This window comes from Pantherophis guttatus, chromosome 2 (genome assembly GCF_059756535.1).
Source record: "Pantherophis guttatus breed Tessera chromosome 2, ASM5975653v1, whole genome shotgun sequence".
Lineage (NCBI taxonomy): Eukaryota > Metazoa > Chordata > Lepidosauria > Squamata > Colubridae > Pantherophis > Pantherophis guttatus.
In genome coordinates this window covers 173,019,898-173,036,603 of record NC_142064.1, presented here as the reverse complement: position 1 = coordinate 173,036,603, position 16,706 = coordinate 173,019,898, and the positions used below count along the sequence as shown (strand labels likewise).

General features: G+C 41.5%; 1 protein-coding gene across 3 annotated transcripts in view; it reads right to left on the bottom strand.

Moving 5' to 3' along the window:
- Positions 1–7,198: 7,198 nt before the first annotated feature.
- Positions 7,199–16,706, bottom strand: part of GIPC1 (GIPC PDZ domain containing family member 1) — a 37,261-nt gene continuing 27,753 nt past the window's right edge. For all 3 annotated transcript variants that reach the window (XM_034407385.3, XM_087887307.1, XM_087887308.1), the window contains exons 5-7: positions 11,637–11,749; positions 9,390–9,471; positions 7,199–9,146 (exon numbers count right to left, since the gene is read on the bottom strand). In XM_034407385.3, the coding sequence (XP_034263276.1) occupies positions 8,995–9,146; positions 9,390–9,471; positions 11,637–11,749 (347 nt within the window). In that variant the 3' untranslated portion in view covers positions 7,199–8,994. The remainder of the gene's footprint in view (positions 9,147–9,389; positions 9,472–11,636; positions 11,750–16,706) is intronic.

Below are 16,706 nucleotides of genomic sequence, written 5' to 3'. Positions count from 1 at the left end.
GAGATCCTGGGTGGGTGAGAATACGCTCACATTTGGCTGGTAGACTAATCCTTTCCACATCTATGACCAAGTTCAGTGGTGGGATTCAGCCAGTTAGCACCACTTTGGGAGAACCGGTTGTTAACTTTCTGAGCAGTTTGATGAACTGATTGTTGTAAGAAATCATTATGGCAGAGAACCGGTTGTTAAATTATTTGAATCCCACCACTGATCAAGTCAGTGCAAATACAATGCACCTGTCCTGAGGTTAAATAGCAAAGCAGGAAAATGCTGGAGTATTTATTCTTCTGCATTTTTCTTGGGAAAATGCAGCTGGCTGTTGGGAAATGAAAAGAAAGGTACCATATCTCAGCCCATTTCCCAATTTATGAGGTAAAATCTTTCAGAAAGCAGGAAGAAATCTAGCCAACAGAGACTTCCATGTGAACTGAATAGAGGGAGTGGTATTTAGGATTTGTATGTATTTTGTATGTATTTAGGATTTAGGATTTTGTATGGACTCAAGGCTAGTGCCTGGTTTTTTACAAAACTGCTGATAATCTGGCTGGTGTGGTGCTGCGCTAGCAGCCTGTGTAGCTGGCACTTGAGTCAGACAATGAGGAAGCTGGAGAAGATGTGGTGCCAGAGGCGGGGATTCAGCCAGGGCCTTCAGAACCTCCAGAAGCTCTTATTACTGAAGAGGAAGAAGAGGAGGAGCCTCTTCTCGATGCACGGGTGTGCAGAGCTGCCCAAAGGCAGGAGTGGCTCCTTAGGAGGACGTCTTCTCGAGAGTAAGGCTTGGGGCTAATTTGCCACTCCCTTAGCCTATTTAAGGAAGGACGACGACTGAGGCAATTTGCAGGGAACAACTTCGTTCACTTGAAGGAGATCTTAGTTCTCTTATCAGCTTCCTGCAAATTGCTTCTGGCTTTCTGCCAACCATAGTAAGATTATGATTATTTATTCTTTGGATTCTTGTAGGCTGTTAAATTTGAAAAAGACTGATTTAATTTAGTAAACTAAGGTTTGTACAGACTGTGTGTGTGCTGCATTCTTTGAGGTCCGTAGCTGGGGCAGAACAGGAATGCTCTTCTCCCCCCTCCCCCCGTTCCTCCAGAATCCTTCTGCCAAAACTGGAACGCAGGGATGAGTGCCACAATAGTTAAGTGTTCCTCAGGGTAGGCTTTATTGTCGTCACTCAGACCCAAAGTGACATTGGATCTTGATGTCTCATTCTATCTCATAACTCTAGGAGCAACTTGGCAAATTGGCCCTATGCTTTATCTGTGCCGGAGCTGGATCAAAGTTCTACATTTTGCCATGAGCTTGTCCCTGGAGCCAACTTTGGAGCAAAACCAGGAAGAGATGGGCAGAATGTATTTTTGGACCTTGAAGTAGCATCCACTTTTTTAGTTGTCATCTTGGAGACATTTACCATGACTCTGTAGGAGGTTAGTACGCACCCCTTTCCTAGGAGAATGAAATATTTTGGGAAATATTAAAAAGGCAGAATATTACGTTTCCCTGTATGAGAAATGGAGAAGCATGTTTTTAAAGACGGAGCAGCTCCCACCTTCCTGCCCCCACCCTTTTGTTAATGGGCCAGAGGCAGAAACTCAATCTTTGTCAATGGACCTCATCTGCAAGACAATGGGATCCATCTAGGACAAAACTCACCACATGGCACCTGGGAAGATTACATCAGCCAACAAGGCTAGCTAAGACCCCCACCCCCTGGAAGTCTGACAACCAATCAGGATACTCTTTCTGGGCCCTAGGAAGTTCAAAGCCAGAGAGAGCATAAAACCTGAAAACTTGCTATATCTGCCCTTTTCTGTTCAGGAACTCAAGCCATGTGATCCTGTCCACCATTAAACCATCTTTCAAAGCAGTCTCCATGTTTCCAGTGTCTTTTTCCCCACTTGGAGCAGAACCCAGAAGGATATTTCTTCCTACAACTCTTAAAACACAAACAAGCATCATTTTGTGGAGCCTGTCTTTTCCTGAAGTATTTATGGGCTACATGAACAAAACTCCACCCTTTCTCTCTGACAGTGTCCTACCTGTTACATCATTCTTCTGCCATACTTTAGTGCCAGAATATAACTATAAAATACTACATTACTATAGAATATGTACATAAAAGCTGTGTACATAAAGGTTGTGTGCATCTCATGGTGTTCAAACTATGCAATTTTCAATCTAGGGTATAATAGAGGTCTGAAAAGTTGCCAAGTCACCCTTCAAAGGATGTTGGGGGTACTTATCTCTTTACTAATGAAAAGTCATTATTTGGTAAGAAGGATGCCTTGAACATTAGAAAATACAAAAGTGACAGGCTATCGGGAAATGGGACTGTATTCCCTTCAATAAAGAATATTGAATTGATGTATATGCATAGAAAATTAGTAAAAGGGTAGGATTTTTTAAAAAAAACATTTGATACTATTTGTTACCTTGGTCCTCTCACAAAACAATGCCCTGAAGCTGCAATGGGATAGAGTTCTCAATTACTGTGCAGATTAAACTATTTATTGTGTAAGAAACCAGTCTTGAATGGGCTTGTATTTCACTGGGTTGAGGAACCTTTGGATTAAGTATGATATTTGCAAGCATGAATGTTCAATTATTTTTTCAGTGTTCAATGATTTGCTTTATTCTTGTTCAGATTGGCTGCTCTTGCAATAACCATGGAAATGGATGACTTTGGGACCTAGCAAGCTTTATTTCAATTCAGCCTGAGTCCCCAAGAATCCTTCTAGCCAAGGCTGAGCAAACAGCCTAGAAACTATAAACCAAGGTCAGCTGGCATCTCTCTCTCCCCCCCTCTCCCTCTCCCCCCTCCCTCTCTATATGTGTGTATAAGCATGAGGCTTTGAAAAGTTGACTTTGTAAGTTTGAGTAAATTTCTGTCTATGGATATTCTGGAGAAAGCTGTAAACTTTTGGAGTAAGTTGTAAACTTACAAGGAAAGTGTTTATGCATTGAAGGAAAAATAGTTCAGCCAAACTTCAACCACTTTGGTGTCTCATTTTGGAAAGACTATTTCAGGAGGTTGGCGGTAGCTGTATGTAGATTGGGAGTTGTGTACATCTAGATAGAGAACAGGGGTAAGAAATTACTTCCGTGCTTAAGGATACCTGCGTTCTTAACAGAACTGAAAAAGTGACCAAATAGCATGTTACTAAATTACCCAATGTGTAGGCAGTTCCGCATACCTCTTAAAAGACTGTAAGATAAATAGATACACAATTTCACACTGAATTCTTTGATTGTTTAGTAGTTAGAATCTGGTTCAAAGTCTGCTCCAAGATCAGTTTGTCAAATAGAGAATAAACAGGCTGCACTGGAGCTACAAGAATTTAATTTAGTGTTAGCATTGAATAAACGAGATTGCCCCAGGGGAAGGCAGCTCCTTTAGGACTTGTGCAAGCAGGCTTACTATTCAGGTGATATATGCACATTGGGCCAGATCGCTATAGTGTTCGGCTTACTACCTTACTCTTGAAATGTGTCTAGTGGCCCCATCTGGTGGCCATATCTGTGTTAGTTAATACAGCATATACAATTTTTCAACCTAACTTCTGTTTTGCTTGTGGAAAGAATGGCTGATAAGTCTTCCTAGATGCAAATGGAGATTTGGTTTATGATCAAGGAAGGATTCAAAGAGAAGAGCCAGTTTAGTCTAGTAGTTAAGGCACTCGGCTAGAGACCAGGAGACCGTGAGTTCTAATCACAGTGTTCTAGCAGCCAGTGATCAAATTGCTTATTTCAGCAGGCTGTTGAAAAATAAGAATGGAGGCAGATTTTGGGAATGGAAATGATAAGCCAATAGAACAGGCAGTAATTGTGAGCAGGTTGCTTGCCAGTTCTAGCTGGGAGACTAAAAGTCAGGCAACTGCTGTGCACATCTGGAAAGGATTCTGTGTCAGCCGAGTTATGTGTTTGTGTAGCATTTAGAGGTTATCTATATGAGAGACTTTAAAAAAAAAAAAAACCGCACTAGGAATGTGCAATGACTCAATTATACACAGGATCTATCAATCTCTTCCAAGCTGGTGATTGCCTGCAAGGAAATATTTTCCACCCAATGCTCAATGTTAAGTTGCAGTGATTCCTTGCCTTCACAGTCCCGAGGAATAGGGTTTGCAAGTGGTACCTGAATGGTTACTGCTAACCTACCATTGATCTGTACCAGATTCCCATTGAACCTTAACTCCTGCACTATTGTGCAAGGAATATTCTGAGGACAAATAAAAGTTGCTCCCACTGAGGCTACCTTTTACAAAGGAAGATTAACTGTGGAATTATCATATAAAAGTGTTATAGGCTACCAATTTTTTTTTTTTAAAAAAAGGCTCTGAGTCATGAGACTAACTGGAATTTGCTCTGTGCTCCCTTCTTCAGCTTCATGAAAAGAATATGAGTTGCCTCTGTGATTTAGTAGAACTTCCTCTTGTACCTATAGATGGTCACAGATGGAACTAGAATGCCAGAGTCTTTTCTCATATACTCATCTAATCTTTAGACACTTTTCCAACAGTTTTCTGCCAATTTAAAATTAATGTTCTTATGATCAGGCTACCTACTTCACACCATAGATGCATAGAGCTTAGCTCCGTGAGAACATATGATATTCATAGAGGTGCTGTTTGGGACAAGAGGGAATGGCGAAAATAAAAATGGGAAGTGAGCTAGGACCCAAAAAGATTTATTGTACATGATAATATATAACATTTTAAGGTGCCATTAGACTTTTTTCATATAAGAGACTAAAACCGTTGCTCTTCTTGAAAAGATTGTGGTCATTAAAGAATCTCACACCATTAGACTCAGCCTTTCCACTATCAATTTTATAATTCACCTCCGGCATATTGAAGGTAATAGGAATTGTACTGTAATCTAATTCCTGTGGAGAGGCTGTTCAACAGTGGCTCTAGACTAAAAGCTGCCCCAAAGCACTTTTCAGTTCTGGGCTCCTGCAAATGGATGGTTTTCATTTGTGTGAAATCCATTGGAACAACTGGTACCCACATATCATCTGGCTAAGTGTCAATCAAGAGAATGCTGTGAAGTGTGACAAGGACTGTTCATGAGGATTACGTCCATCTCAGAGTGAGCTACTTAGCTGGAGCAAGATTACTTTTGCAGCCATGCACCTATGCAAGGAATTGTTGGTGTTGGAGTGAAGAGAGCAGGTTGATTTTTACACAACCTCTAACAGTTGGCAGTCCCACCACTTTCCAGTAGTCTTCAAATTTGGTCTTTATACATAAATTTAAATGGATCCAAGTAAATGGCAAATAAAGCAAAATCAGGATGTTTCAGACAAATTTAGTAAACACCATCCCAAATGCTTTAGTATAATCTTGGAACACTTTTTGGAGGCTAGTGACTTTAAATGAAAGAGGAAAGTTAGGGACTCCCCCCCCAATATTTTCAGAAGCAGACCAGGAGCCATGGTGTTCCCAGCCTTGTGTGATTGTGTTACCCTCTTGACAGATGGAAAAATATTCCATCCGGCACATGAGCCTAATGAATCTTGGATTAGACCTGAATTCCATCTCATCTTGTGCATCCTGAAACAAATGAACAAACAGATTCTTTCTACCTTATTGTTTGTTCTTTATCTCCCATGGGGGGAAGTATCCCATTTCCCAGCCCAAACTTAATTAGCAACACAGTATGTTTATTCCTGGTCTGGGCTTCTCAAAGATACAGCTGATAGTCCCACTCAAATGTTGGCAGAAGCATTCGAAACAAAGCCTAACATCCATCTGCTCTGTAGCCTCTATGGGACAGTGACTAGCTATAGTAGAAAAGCTGGGAAATAAGAATGCCCTCTAACAGAAGCCACTTTAAAAGGATGCAGAAAAGAGAAGCAGCATTATTCTTTCCTTTAGATTGGTGTGTATGTGGGTGTGGGTGTGTTTCAGTTGATTTGGACCATCCTCATTATCATTTTCACCAGTCTCCTTCAAGCTGCTAGACACTGGGGAGCCAGCATCTGCTGTTTGCCTCTTGCGTATCCTTTTTACATACGTGTCACGATTTACCATATATGACAGAGCCTACCGTCAAAGATCATGACACAATTGATCTTTGTAAAGCAGTTTTGGAAATGAGTGCTTTTAGGTTGTCTATTTAAAGACAAACAACATTCTAAAAGATCTTTAAAAGACTTTTCAGAACATCTCCAATAACTTCAATGTTTGACTCATATTATGTAGAATTAATATGAAAGGAAGGATGTGAAAAAATAGCTTTTAAACTCAAGTCTGGGGGTGAAATGCTCTCGGTTTGGACCGGATCGCCTGATCCGGTAGTGATGGTGGCGGGTGGTTCAGAGAACCGGTAGCAAAAATCCCTGCCCCCCCCCATGCCCAGCTGAGCCATGTGATCTTCAGAGGCTTTTTTTTACTTTTAAAAGCATTTTTTCTTCTGCCGAAAAAATGCTTTTAAAAGTTAAAAAAAGCCTCTGATGATCGCGTGGCTCAGCTGGGATCTCTGACAATGGGCATCAGAGCCTTTTAAAAGCATTTTTTCATCAGAGTCTTTTAAAAGCATTTTTTCAGCCGAAGAGGTTGTAGAAAAAATGCATTTAAAAGTAAAAAAAAAAAGTTGGCCATGCCCACCGTCACATTACCCCCCACCAAGCCACGCCCACAGAACCGGTAGTAACGAATTTTACATTTCACCACTGCGTAAGTCCATTGCATAGGACTAGACATCCAGTTTAGCAGTCACTGCAGAATCCCAGAGGGCCTATTAAAATGCAACTGTTGGCTCCATGCAACCCATCCTCTGGGTTCAGCTTCACCTGTAGAAGAATCCTTTTCAGTGATCTACAGACCGGTCCACATGAGCAGGGTATATATGCCAACTCAAGAGTCAGGCGACTGCTGCCATCCCATGCACATCCTTTTCAAACTGCAGCTGTGACAGGGCACAGGTCTAGAGGAGAATTTCCAAAGCTTGAGAAAAATAACGGGCAGTAAAGTTTCTCAAGGAAAGAGTGCAAACAAAGCTAAAATAAAACAGGACAAAATTCTGTGGGCTGCAGTTGGTTTCTTCTATATTGGTCTGGATACATTTCTTTTCCCAATATGTAATGTAGATTCTCCAACCCCTTCTACAGGTTCAGTGCCTTCTTTCCATTCTTACCGGTTCATTAATTGTAATTACAGTAACTGTTCTAAACACACCACCATGCACACAGTTTAATAGTATAGATATATTTTATCTTAAAGACAATTTACTTGCAGAATACAAAAATATGCCCAAGGAGGACATGGTGCCTGTTTTCCCTAAGAGGTTTCCAGTGCCAGGACACAAGAAACAGCAAGGCTTAGAAGAAGCCTCACACGCTCTGCGCTTGAGGTATGATCCAGAGGCCTGCAAGCTCCATATCTTACCTGGAATTAGTGTTTTAGAGATACAGTAGGTGGGCTGAGGCTGTAAGGTGTATGTGAAGATGATGTTATTAATTACTGGATAATTACAGTAATGGATTGTGGCACAGGGGAGAGGCCCAGAATTTGAGAATGAACACATGGGTGAAAGAATATAAATAACAAGAAATGAACTGGGCCAACCCTAGGAGGTAGGTCAGCAGGACAAAATTAGTTCAGACAGACATTAAGGGTATGCCCATACCTAGACAACAAGGGACTTCTGCTGCTGCCCTTCCTCCTGGAAAAAAATCCCCACATTTTTTTGGGGAAAAAAAACCCCTTACTTTGAAAAGAGGAGTTTGCTACAGCCAGTTTAGAAAAGGAATGTTCCAGAATCAGTGAGGTGGAGGAGAAAATGCCATTGAATTAACGATTCAATACAGTTCCATCCCCTGAAAGAGAGAACCCGCACAATAGCCTTTGTACTATCCACATATCATGAGTTGGCAGGGATTAAAAGCCGAAACACAGAGCTAAAAAGGGCAGGGTAGATGAGGCTGAAAACTGCATATGGTTCTGAGAGAGTAACATTCAAACAACAGAATGTGCCAGACCCATCCATAAGGACCAGTACTTGGGGGGTTAGATGTATGCTATATGTGCTCTCTGTAGCAATTGACTGTGTGTGAATTATTTTCCAGCCACAATATTTGAGGCCATTGATCAAAAATAGATCAAGTTCATCAACTGATGCCTAGCAGAAATCAACAGTTATGCTTCATAGTTGGAATCTCTTTTAACAACTGATTGCCACTCGTACATATCTAATACATGTTGGTAATGGGATGGAATGAAAGTTATTTCTTAACCTAGTTTGTGCTAACCTTGAGCAGAAGCATCACTGTTGCATCTTCTAGCTAATGTCTAAGTAAGTCACCAGGATCAAGGGGACAGAGACCAAGTGAGATGTTCCCAAATGGGAGGGGCTGGTTTTTTATGTGCCTCGTACCAACACAGATGTCAGATGAACTGGGGAAGGGTGATCAAGCTTTCAGAAGAACTAGGAAGTGTGTGTCTCCTCGGGCACCAACCTGCTCAGAGCAAATATGCAGAGCTAGGATCTCTCCTCCAGTTTTATTAGAGCTGAAAAAGCCAATTCCGTCCATCCCTCCTTTCATTCAGCTCCCGTGGAGAGTATCTGATTCTCAAAACAAAAACAGCTCGTTATCCATTTAAATCTGAATGGCTATTTCAGTTATGCTCGCTCTCAAACCAGAATAAGCTTAGAAATCCAACATGCAGCAGCCATACCTCTCTAAGAAATAGCAAACTGTATGAAGCAACTGGTAGCACCTATCTCACACTAGAACACAGAGCAAACTGAATGGCTTGATTGTACCCAGGGCTGAGGGAATTTCCAACAAGAGGGGCTGGAAGCAAGCAGCAGAAATTCTGCCCCCAGTTCACATTACAATCCAGTCAATAATGCAGATTACTTATTGCTCTAGGATCCCTTCCAATCAGTGGGCCCAGCATCAAAAGGAAGGGCGCTGTAGTATTCCAGAATCATCACTGGTCTGTCCATAGTTTCTGTGGGAGGGGGTCTAGTATGTTTACAGTCCTAGTAGCGCCCAACCTTGGCATCTCCAATGCTTCCCCAGACATCAAAGACAAACTCATCTGGGAAGGCAAAATCACCCAGCTGCTCATCCAATGCTTCTGCAAATTCATCAGGATTTTGCTTGTCCTTGCCCAACTCCACCATGGTAGCAGCTGCAGAGGAAGAAAAAAAAATCAGAAATAAGCATTAATTCTATCCCCAAACACTTTTATAGGGCTATATGTGTATAGTTTATAGAACTAAACATAAATCTAAGGAAGGACAAGGAAACCCTCACATTTATTTCTATTCCTAAGCACAGGAGTAAAAATAGGCAGGAGTAGGTTGTGATCAGCTACAACTCACTGCCTGCCATCTCTTAGCAATTTAGCATCCAGATTTTTAAAAAAGCTTACCTAGCTCTGTGTCACGGATACCCATGTAGCTCTCCAGAAGATCATCAACCTTTTCAATGGCCTTTTCCTCAAATGCAGAGGGCTGTGAAAAAACAAAACAAAACCCAATTTAATTTAATTTAATTTAATTTAATTTCGAATTTATATACCGCCCTTCTCCCTGAGGACTCAGGGCGGTGTACAGCCAAGATAAAAAACATAGAATACAAATATTAAAACATTTAAAAATATATATAAAATTTGGGCCAAAAAATTAAAAATCACAGACTAATTAAAAGGATTTAAAAGTTTTAAAATTTCTTCTTAAGCCAACCCGGCTTGCTGGAAAAGATAGGTTTTCAGGGAACGACGGAAGGCATTGAGGTCCTGGATTCTTCTTATCTCCGGGGGCAACTGATTCCAGAGGGTGGGAGCCCCCACAGAGAAAGCCCTCCCCCTGGGGGCCACCAGCCTACATTGTTTGGCTGATGGCACCCTGAGGAGGCCCTCTCTGTGGGAGCGCACGGGTCGATGGGAGGTCATCGGTAGCAGTAGGCGGTCTCGGAGATAGCTAGGCCCTATGCCATGGAGCGCTTTAAAGGTGATAACCAACACCTTGAAGCGCACCCGGAAGACCACCGGGAGCCAGTGCAGCTCGCGCAGGAGTGGTGTTACATGGGAGCGCCATGTTGCTCCCATCACTACCCGCGCTGCTGCATTCTGGACCAGCTGGAGCCTCCGGGTGCTCTTCAAGGGGAGCCCCATGTAGAGAGCGTTACAGTAGTCAAGGCGAGAGGTGACGAGGGCATGAGTGACTGTGCACAGGGAATCCCGATCAAGAAAGGGCCGCAACTGGCGAATCAGGCGAACCTGATAAAAGGTCCCCCTGGTAACAGCCGTCAGATGTTCCTCCAAAGACAGCTGCCTATCCAGGAGGACTCCCAGATTGCGAGCCCTTTCAGTGGGGGCCAAAGACTCGCCCCCAATAGTCAGTGATGGAGTCAACTGACTATATCGGGATGCCGGGAGCCACAGCCACTCAGTCTTGGAAGGGTTGAGCCTGAGCCTGTTCCTCCCCATCCAGATCCGCACAGCCTCCAGGCACTGGGACATCACTTCAAGGGCATCGTTGGGGTGGCCTGGGGTGGAGATGTACAGCTGGGTGTCATCAGCGTACTGGTGGTATCTCACCCCAAAGCCACGGATGATCTCGCCCAGCGGCTTCACATAAATGTTGAACAGAAGGGGCGAGAGGACCGATCCCTGCGGCACTCCACAAATGAGAGGCCTCGAGGTCGACCTCTGCCCCCCTGCCAACACAAACTGCGACCGGTCGGAGAGAAAGGAGGAGAACCACCGTAACACGGTGCCTCCCACCCCCAACTCTTCCAGCCGGTGCAGCATGATACCATGGTCGATGGTATCAAAAGCCGCTGAGAGATCTAATAGGACCAGAACAGAGGAATAACCCCTGTCCCGAGCCCTCCAGAGATCATCAACCAGCGCGACCAATGCCGTTTCCGTGCTGTGCCCAGACCTGAAACCTGACTGGAACGGATCCAGATAGGATGTTTCCTCCAGGAATTGTGGAAACTGTTGCGCGACCACACTCTCAACAACCTTCGCAATGAAGCGAAGGTTGGAGACAGGACGATAGTTAGCCAATATTGCTGGGTCCAGGGACGGCTTCTTGAGGAGAGGCCTCACCACCGCCTCTTTCAGGGCAGCGGGGAAGTGACCCTCACTCAAGGAAGCATTAATAACGCCCTGGAGCCAGCCTCGTGTAACCTCCCGGGAGGCCAAATTGCCAAAATAGCAACAATAACCCAAAATAACCCTTTTGCTAACTGAAAAAACAATCCACATAACTATACCCACTAAGACAGAACTGATGGTGGTTACAATGCAGCAAAATACTTTGGTAGAGGAGAGGAAAAATAAATTAAACAATATGAAAGGAGTTCAGGGGGAAGACGTCTGGTCCAAGATTCGCAAATGTAAGCTTGGTAGAGCAGCCAATCTTTATTACTGCTTACTGCTGATTCACCACTTTTCTTTTCTTTTTTGCCATACAGAATGAGGAAGGAAGGTGAGGCATAGAAAGATGAGGCAGCAGAAGTGAAGCTTGGTGTGTTGCCGGACATCCTTTTCAACAGAGCTTTGTAGCTATCTGCTCTGTCTTATCCTTGGATGGAAGAAAGAGCTCCACTTTCTCAACAGAGCTACTTATCTTTCTGACCAATGGAGTTGGGACCGTGGAATACACACCTGTTCTTCCACGGTGGCTGGTCCCTTGGCCCGTAGACGCAGAGTGCCCCTTCCTGTGCCAAGTTGAGTACATCCGCTGTTTTTGCCTCCTTTGGACCTTTGACTGATCATGTCTAGAATAGAATAAGACAATGTTTGCTGAGGTTTTGCTTGGTTTGCACAGCAGAAACTCCATCTTAAAAACCAACATAGGAAAGTTTGCTTTCATGTCCCCAAGCAAGAGCTTCACAAAAAATGCTTACTTATCATTATTCAGTATTGTGTGTTCATAATCAAGTGTTACTTTACAGTTTTGGGGTGTGCCACTGCTGACCCACATTTATTAGGTTTTCAGTAACTTGTTAAAGTCATACAAACACCATGATGTACATAGACTCTGACCCAAACAGATACGTTTTTACATTATTGGCATACTGAAATGTTTATGAATTTAAACTCAAATAAAGAATATCAGGAATCCAAATCCCCAGCAAAGAACATTGAATCTTTTGATATCAGTGGCTGCTAGTAAAAAATGCAGCTTCAGAAATGTTAATTATAAGAATCTGGAAAGAACATTATAAAATCTTATTTGAAAAATGTAAGTGCACACGTAGGAAATAATTGGGAAGGCTACTTGGGATAAAATATGTGAGACAACATATACCCATCAAAATAGTAAAGAAAAGATCTGCAAAACATAAAAAAGAATCTGAATTGCAATACCAATCATGGGACAATGTACCCACAATTGGGAGAGTGGAATGTCAGGGAATTCAATTTTTAAGTGATACTTTTAAATAATTACTATCTAATGCAGATCCTTCACATTCATTCCTCACTCATTCCAAATAGGGAAATGATAATAATAATCAAGTTTACTTATCCCAGTTGTAACGTTCATACATGTAGTTATACAATTCTTTCTGGCATGGCCTATTGTAAATCTGAGTGTACTTAAGAATGGAACTTCACCTTAAAGACAAATTGGAGTACCTATGCCAAAGGTGATGTAGTACTCATCAGGCTCAATAATTACTTTTGCCTTTATGGACCCCTCCTTCCATTAAAAATGGTATTACAAATTATATTTTATATGATTTCATTGTATTCTTCATATTTTTACAAAGAACTAAGGAATCGTAAATAATCTAAATATTATTTTGTAATAATAATCAAGAGTTGCAGATTAATTATCTCTATCGCACATCAACATTGCTAAATTTTAGAGTTCACATTTTTGTGGGCCCTAGGCACTGTGCCTCTCGTACCTAACAGATAAGTTGTTCCTGAAGTACCCATGGCAAATTAGAACAGAGTGCTGCTTCCAGCAGAACAAAAAGGAAATCTGTAGTTTGCCAACGGATCCGCATCTCTTTAGAAAGGAAAAAGGCCAAAATCCAGCTCTATAATTAACCAAAGGAAGCATGACCAAAAAAGTTAAGTAGATGCAATACATGGAAATGTTTGCATATTTAAAGAAAACCGTCACAAAGACTTTGCACAAGTTACTTGTCATGGTTCCAGGTATCACTGCGTATCTTCTATGAAAAGAATGTGTATTCTTTGACAAATTGCAGTCCCCATTTCCTTTGGATAGCTTTAGCAAACTTTCCAACTTTAGGGCAAATTTAGATGGATCTTTCAATTAAGTATAACTTTACCACTGCCAAGGTTTGCTGGAGAGGAATAAAACTGGCACTAAAATGTGTCCTTGCTCACTTCCTATAAACAAGATTTGAAGTGGCGAAACTATGAGCCATAATAGTCCTAATCTCTTTGCTATTTCCCTTGTTCTGCAATCTTTTGTATCTTCTTTGCCATTGCTGTTTTGCACTCAGTGTAGTAGCAATTAAGGGCCTTGCCCTTTGCATATAGATGCCTAAAAATGGTTCTGTTGACCGAACATTTAAAAAATAAAATAAAACTGAAACAACTCCGTTCAAAGTGATTCCTGTTAGGGTACTTGTAGAATTTATTTTCTGGCTTCCAGATACATTACAATAGATTTAAAAAAAAAGAAAAAAAAGAAAATGACATTTTGTATTGTAAAGAGAACATTTCATCAAAGGGGATAATAATATCAGATATTGTTCTGCAATTCTATTTAGCATGCTTCATAAGGGTCCAAATGAGAATTTCCATTTACACAGTCATTCCGATTTAATTTGTTCTTAAGGCAATATTTTTGCTTTCCCCCCTCTCCATTTATAAGCTGTTTTGAAACCAGCAACGGGACTGTTCTTCGTTTATTGTACATGTAATAGAATATTTAGTAACTCATTTTCAAAAACTACAACTAGTTTCTGGCAAATTGCTGCTATTTGTAACTGTCTTTTGGAGAATGCCTTCACAACTTAATACAAATGATAAAGGCAAACATGTCTGTATATTCTTAACGCTGAGGTATGTTCTACTTCTGGCATTTTTCATTTCTATCCTAATTAGATTACTGTAAAAGTTATCTAGAAACAAGATTTAAACAAAGTAAAAACATGTTTCATCTGAGTCTGATTTTAAATATCTGCAGACAAGATGGCTTCTGAATATAAGCCTTGAACATGCTGGAATTTTTCATATTTCTGAGGAGAAGAATGTCAGCTCCCCAAAGAGAATTTTTCTACCATTACTTGCAGTTTTTGCTTACTGTCTGCCTCCCTGAAATGGGATGTTCTGTCTTTTCCTTAATTTCTCTCTGGTTAGCAGAAAACATAACTTTTGATAGGTGAACACTCACCCACTCTGCCCACTAACACTTAAAAGAAAAGATTGTGAAGCTAGGCTCCAAGTTTTAAAAAAATGGGCAAGAGGAGGACAGATACAGAAGTGATTTCAAATCTATCAAGGAGAACATTTCTTTCTTTGGCAACCACTGGTGCAAACTACAAATGGAGAACAAATTAAGAAATATATTGTAGCATTAGTTCTCAAATCTAGTGCCTGATATTAGTTCTCCACTGAAGCAATAAAGTGCTCACAAAAAAGGAGAAAAAATTGACAATGTAAACTATGTTTATTGTATTTGTGTGGTACTCATTTAGTTACATCAAACATTTACATAAATATTTTCCCCTAAAAGCTAAGTAATCTTCATACGAATTCAAATCACCACTTTAAAAGAAACTGGTATACAGGTGGTCCTCAACTTATGACCACAATTAAACCCAAAATTTCTGCTGTTAAGCAAGACATTTGTTATGTGAGTTTTGCCCCATTTTATGACCTTTCTTGCCACAGCTGCTTAGTGAATCACTGCAGTTGTTAAGTAACAAGGTTGTTAAGTGAATCTGGCTTCCCCACCGACTTTGCTTGTCAGGAGGTCGCAAAAAGTGATCACATGACCCCCATGGACACAGAAACAGTTATAAATATGAATCAATTGTCAAGTGTCCATATTTTGCTCATGTGACCACGGGAGTGCTGCAACAGTCATAAGTGTGAAAAATGGTCATGAGTCACTTTTTCAGTGTCATTGTAACTTTGAACAGTCACTAAACAAACTGTTTTTAAGTTGAGGACTACCTGTACAGTAATGACTCTAAGAGCAGCTTTAGGAAGCGAGTGGAACAAATGCTGAAGCTTTCAAATGTATCTTGCTCCCTAAAGAAAGCACTAAATCTGTTTTAAATTTGGGAGGTAGCACCACATGTGTGGTCTTGGAAGAACTGTCAGGTTAAAGTTCCAATTGGGATTGGAAGGACACACTATTCTAGGAATGGAGCTGGATGAGACGTAAATTCTTTGGCATGATGTTTCAAGAATAGTTCACGTTGTGGGATTGCAAAATAAACATCATAAACTAGATGTGAGGATTACAGCAATCTCTGGGTAAGTATGTTTATCAAGGGCCAAGTAGATTTAAAAATCGTATCTGGGGCACATCTGGAACAAGCAATTGGGCTGGAGAGTAGGTTTTCATGTCCCCATCACAGAACAGGTAGACTAGAGAAATACTGTCAAAGATGGAGTAAATGTTGAAGAAACCACTGAAAAATATACAGGTAGTCCTTGAATACGACCACAATTGAGCCCAACATTTCCACTGTTAAGTGAGACATTTGTTAAGTGAGTTTTGCCCCATTTTATGACCTTTCTTGACACAGTTGTCAAGTGAATCACTGAAATTGATAAGTTAGTAACCTAGTTGTTAAATGAATCTGGCTTACCCATAGATTTTGCTCGTCAGAAAGTTGTAAAAGGCGATCTGGGGACACAGCAACGGTCATAAGTATGAACTAGTTGCCAAGCATCTGAATTTTGATCACATGATCATGGGGATGCTGGAAAGGTTGTAACTGTGAAAAATGGTCATAAATCACATTTTTCAGTGCCGTTGTAACTTTGAATAGTCACTAAGCCCGTGATGGCCAACCTATGGCACAGGTGCCACAGGTGGGCACATGAGCTCAGCAAACGGGCCATTTTCGTCCTCCAGGGGTGGGGGTGGGGATGCCGTTTTCGCCCTCCCCAGACTCCTAGAACAGCTCTGGAGCCTGGGGAGAGAGATAAACGGGTCCACCGGGCTATCATGTGCCAGGAGCAGCGGGAGCGGGCGGGCGGGGGTCGTGCATGGGGGCGGGGCGCATAGAAGTGGGCACATGTGTGCGCAACCCCCCTCCCCCCCGCTCCTGGCACGTGATGGCAAAAAGGTTAGCCATCACTGCACTAAGCGAACTGTGGTAAGTTGAGGACCATCTGTATTACCAAAATAGTTACAAACTCAGAATCTAAAATTGTAAGAAAAGGTAACAGAATATTCCAGAGTGAAAGCTTTGCATTTATTCTTTTACCTCTAGGTCTTCTTTTGTAAAATGAAAACTATGATGTAACTTTACTTATCATGATTCTGAATTTTTGTCACATTTTTGTATCAGCTAACAGCATTACTCCAAATTTAGAAAACAGTAACAGGCCTAGTCTTGATTTTAAGCACCAACATGTTTCTTTTGTTTTTCAAAAGTACCAACTCAGTCTATTGGTTCACCTGGTCTGGCTTTACCTACAGTGACTCCCAGCAATTCTTTAGCATTTCAAATAGGATTCTTTCCAAACCTTATTTAAAAATGCTAGGGACTGACTGAGTTGGCAAAG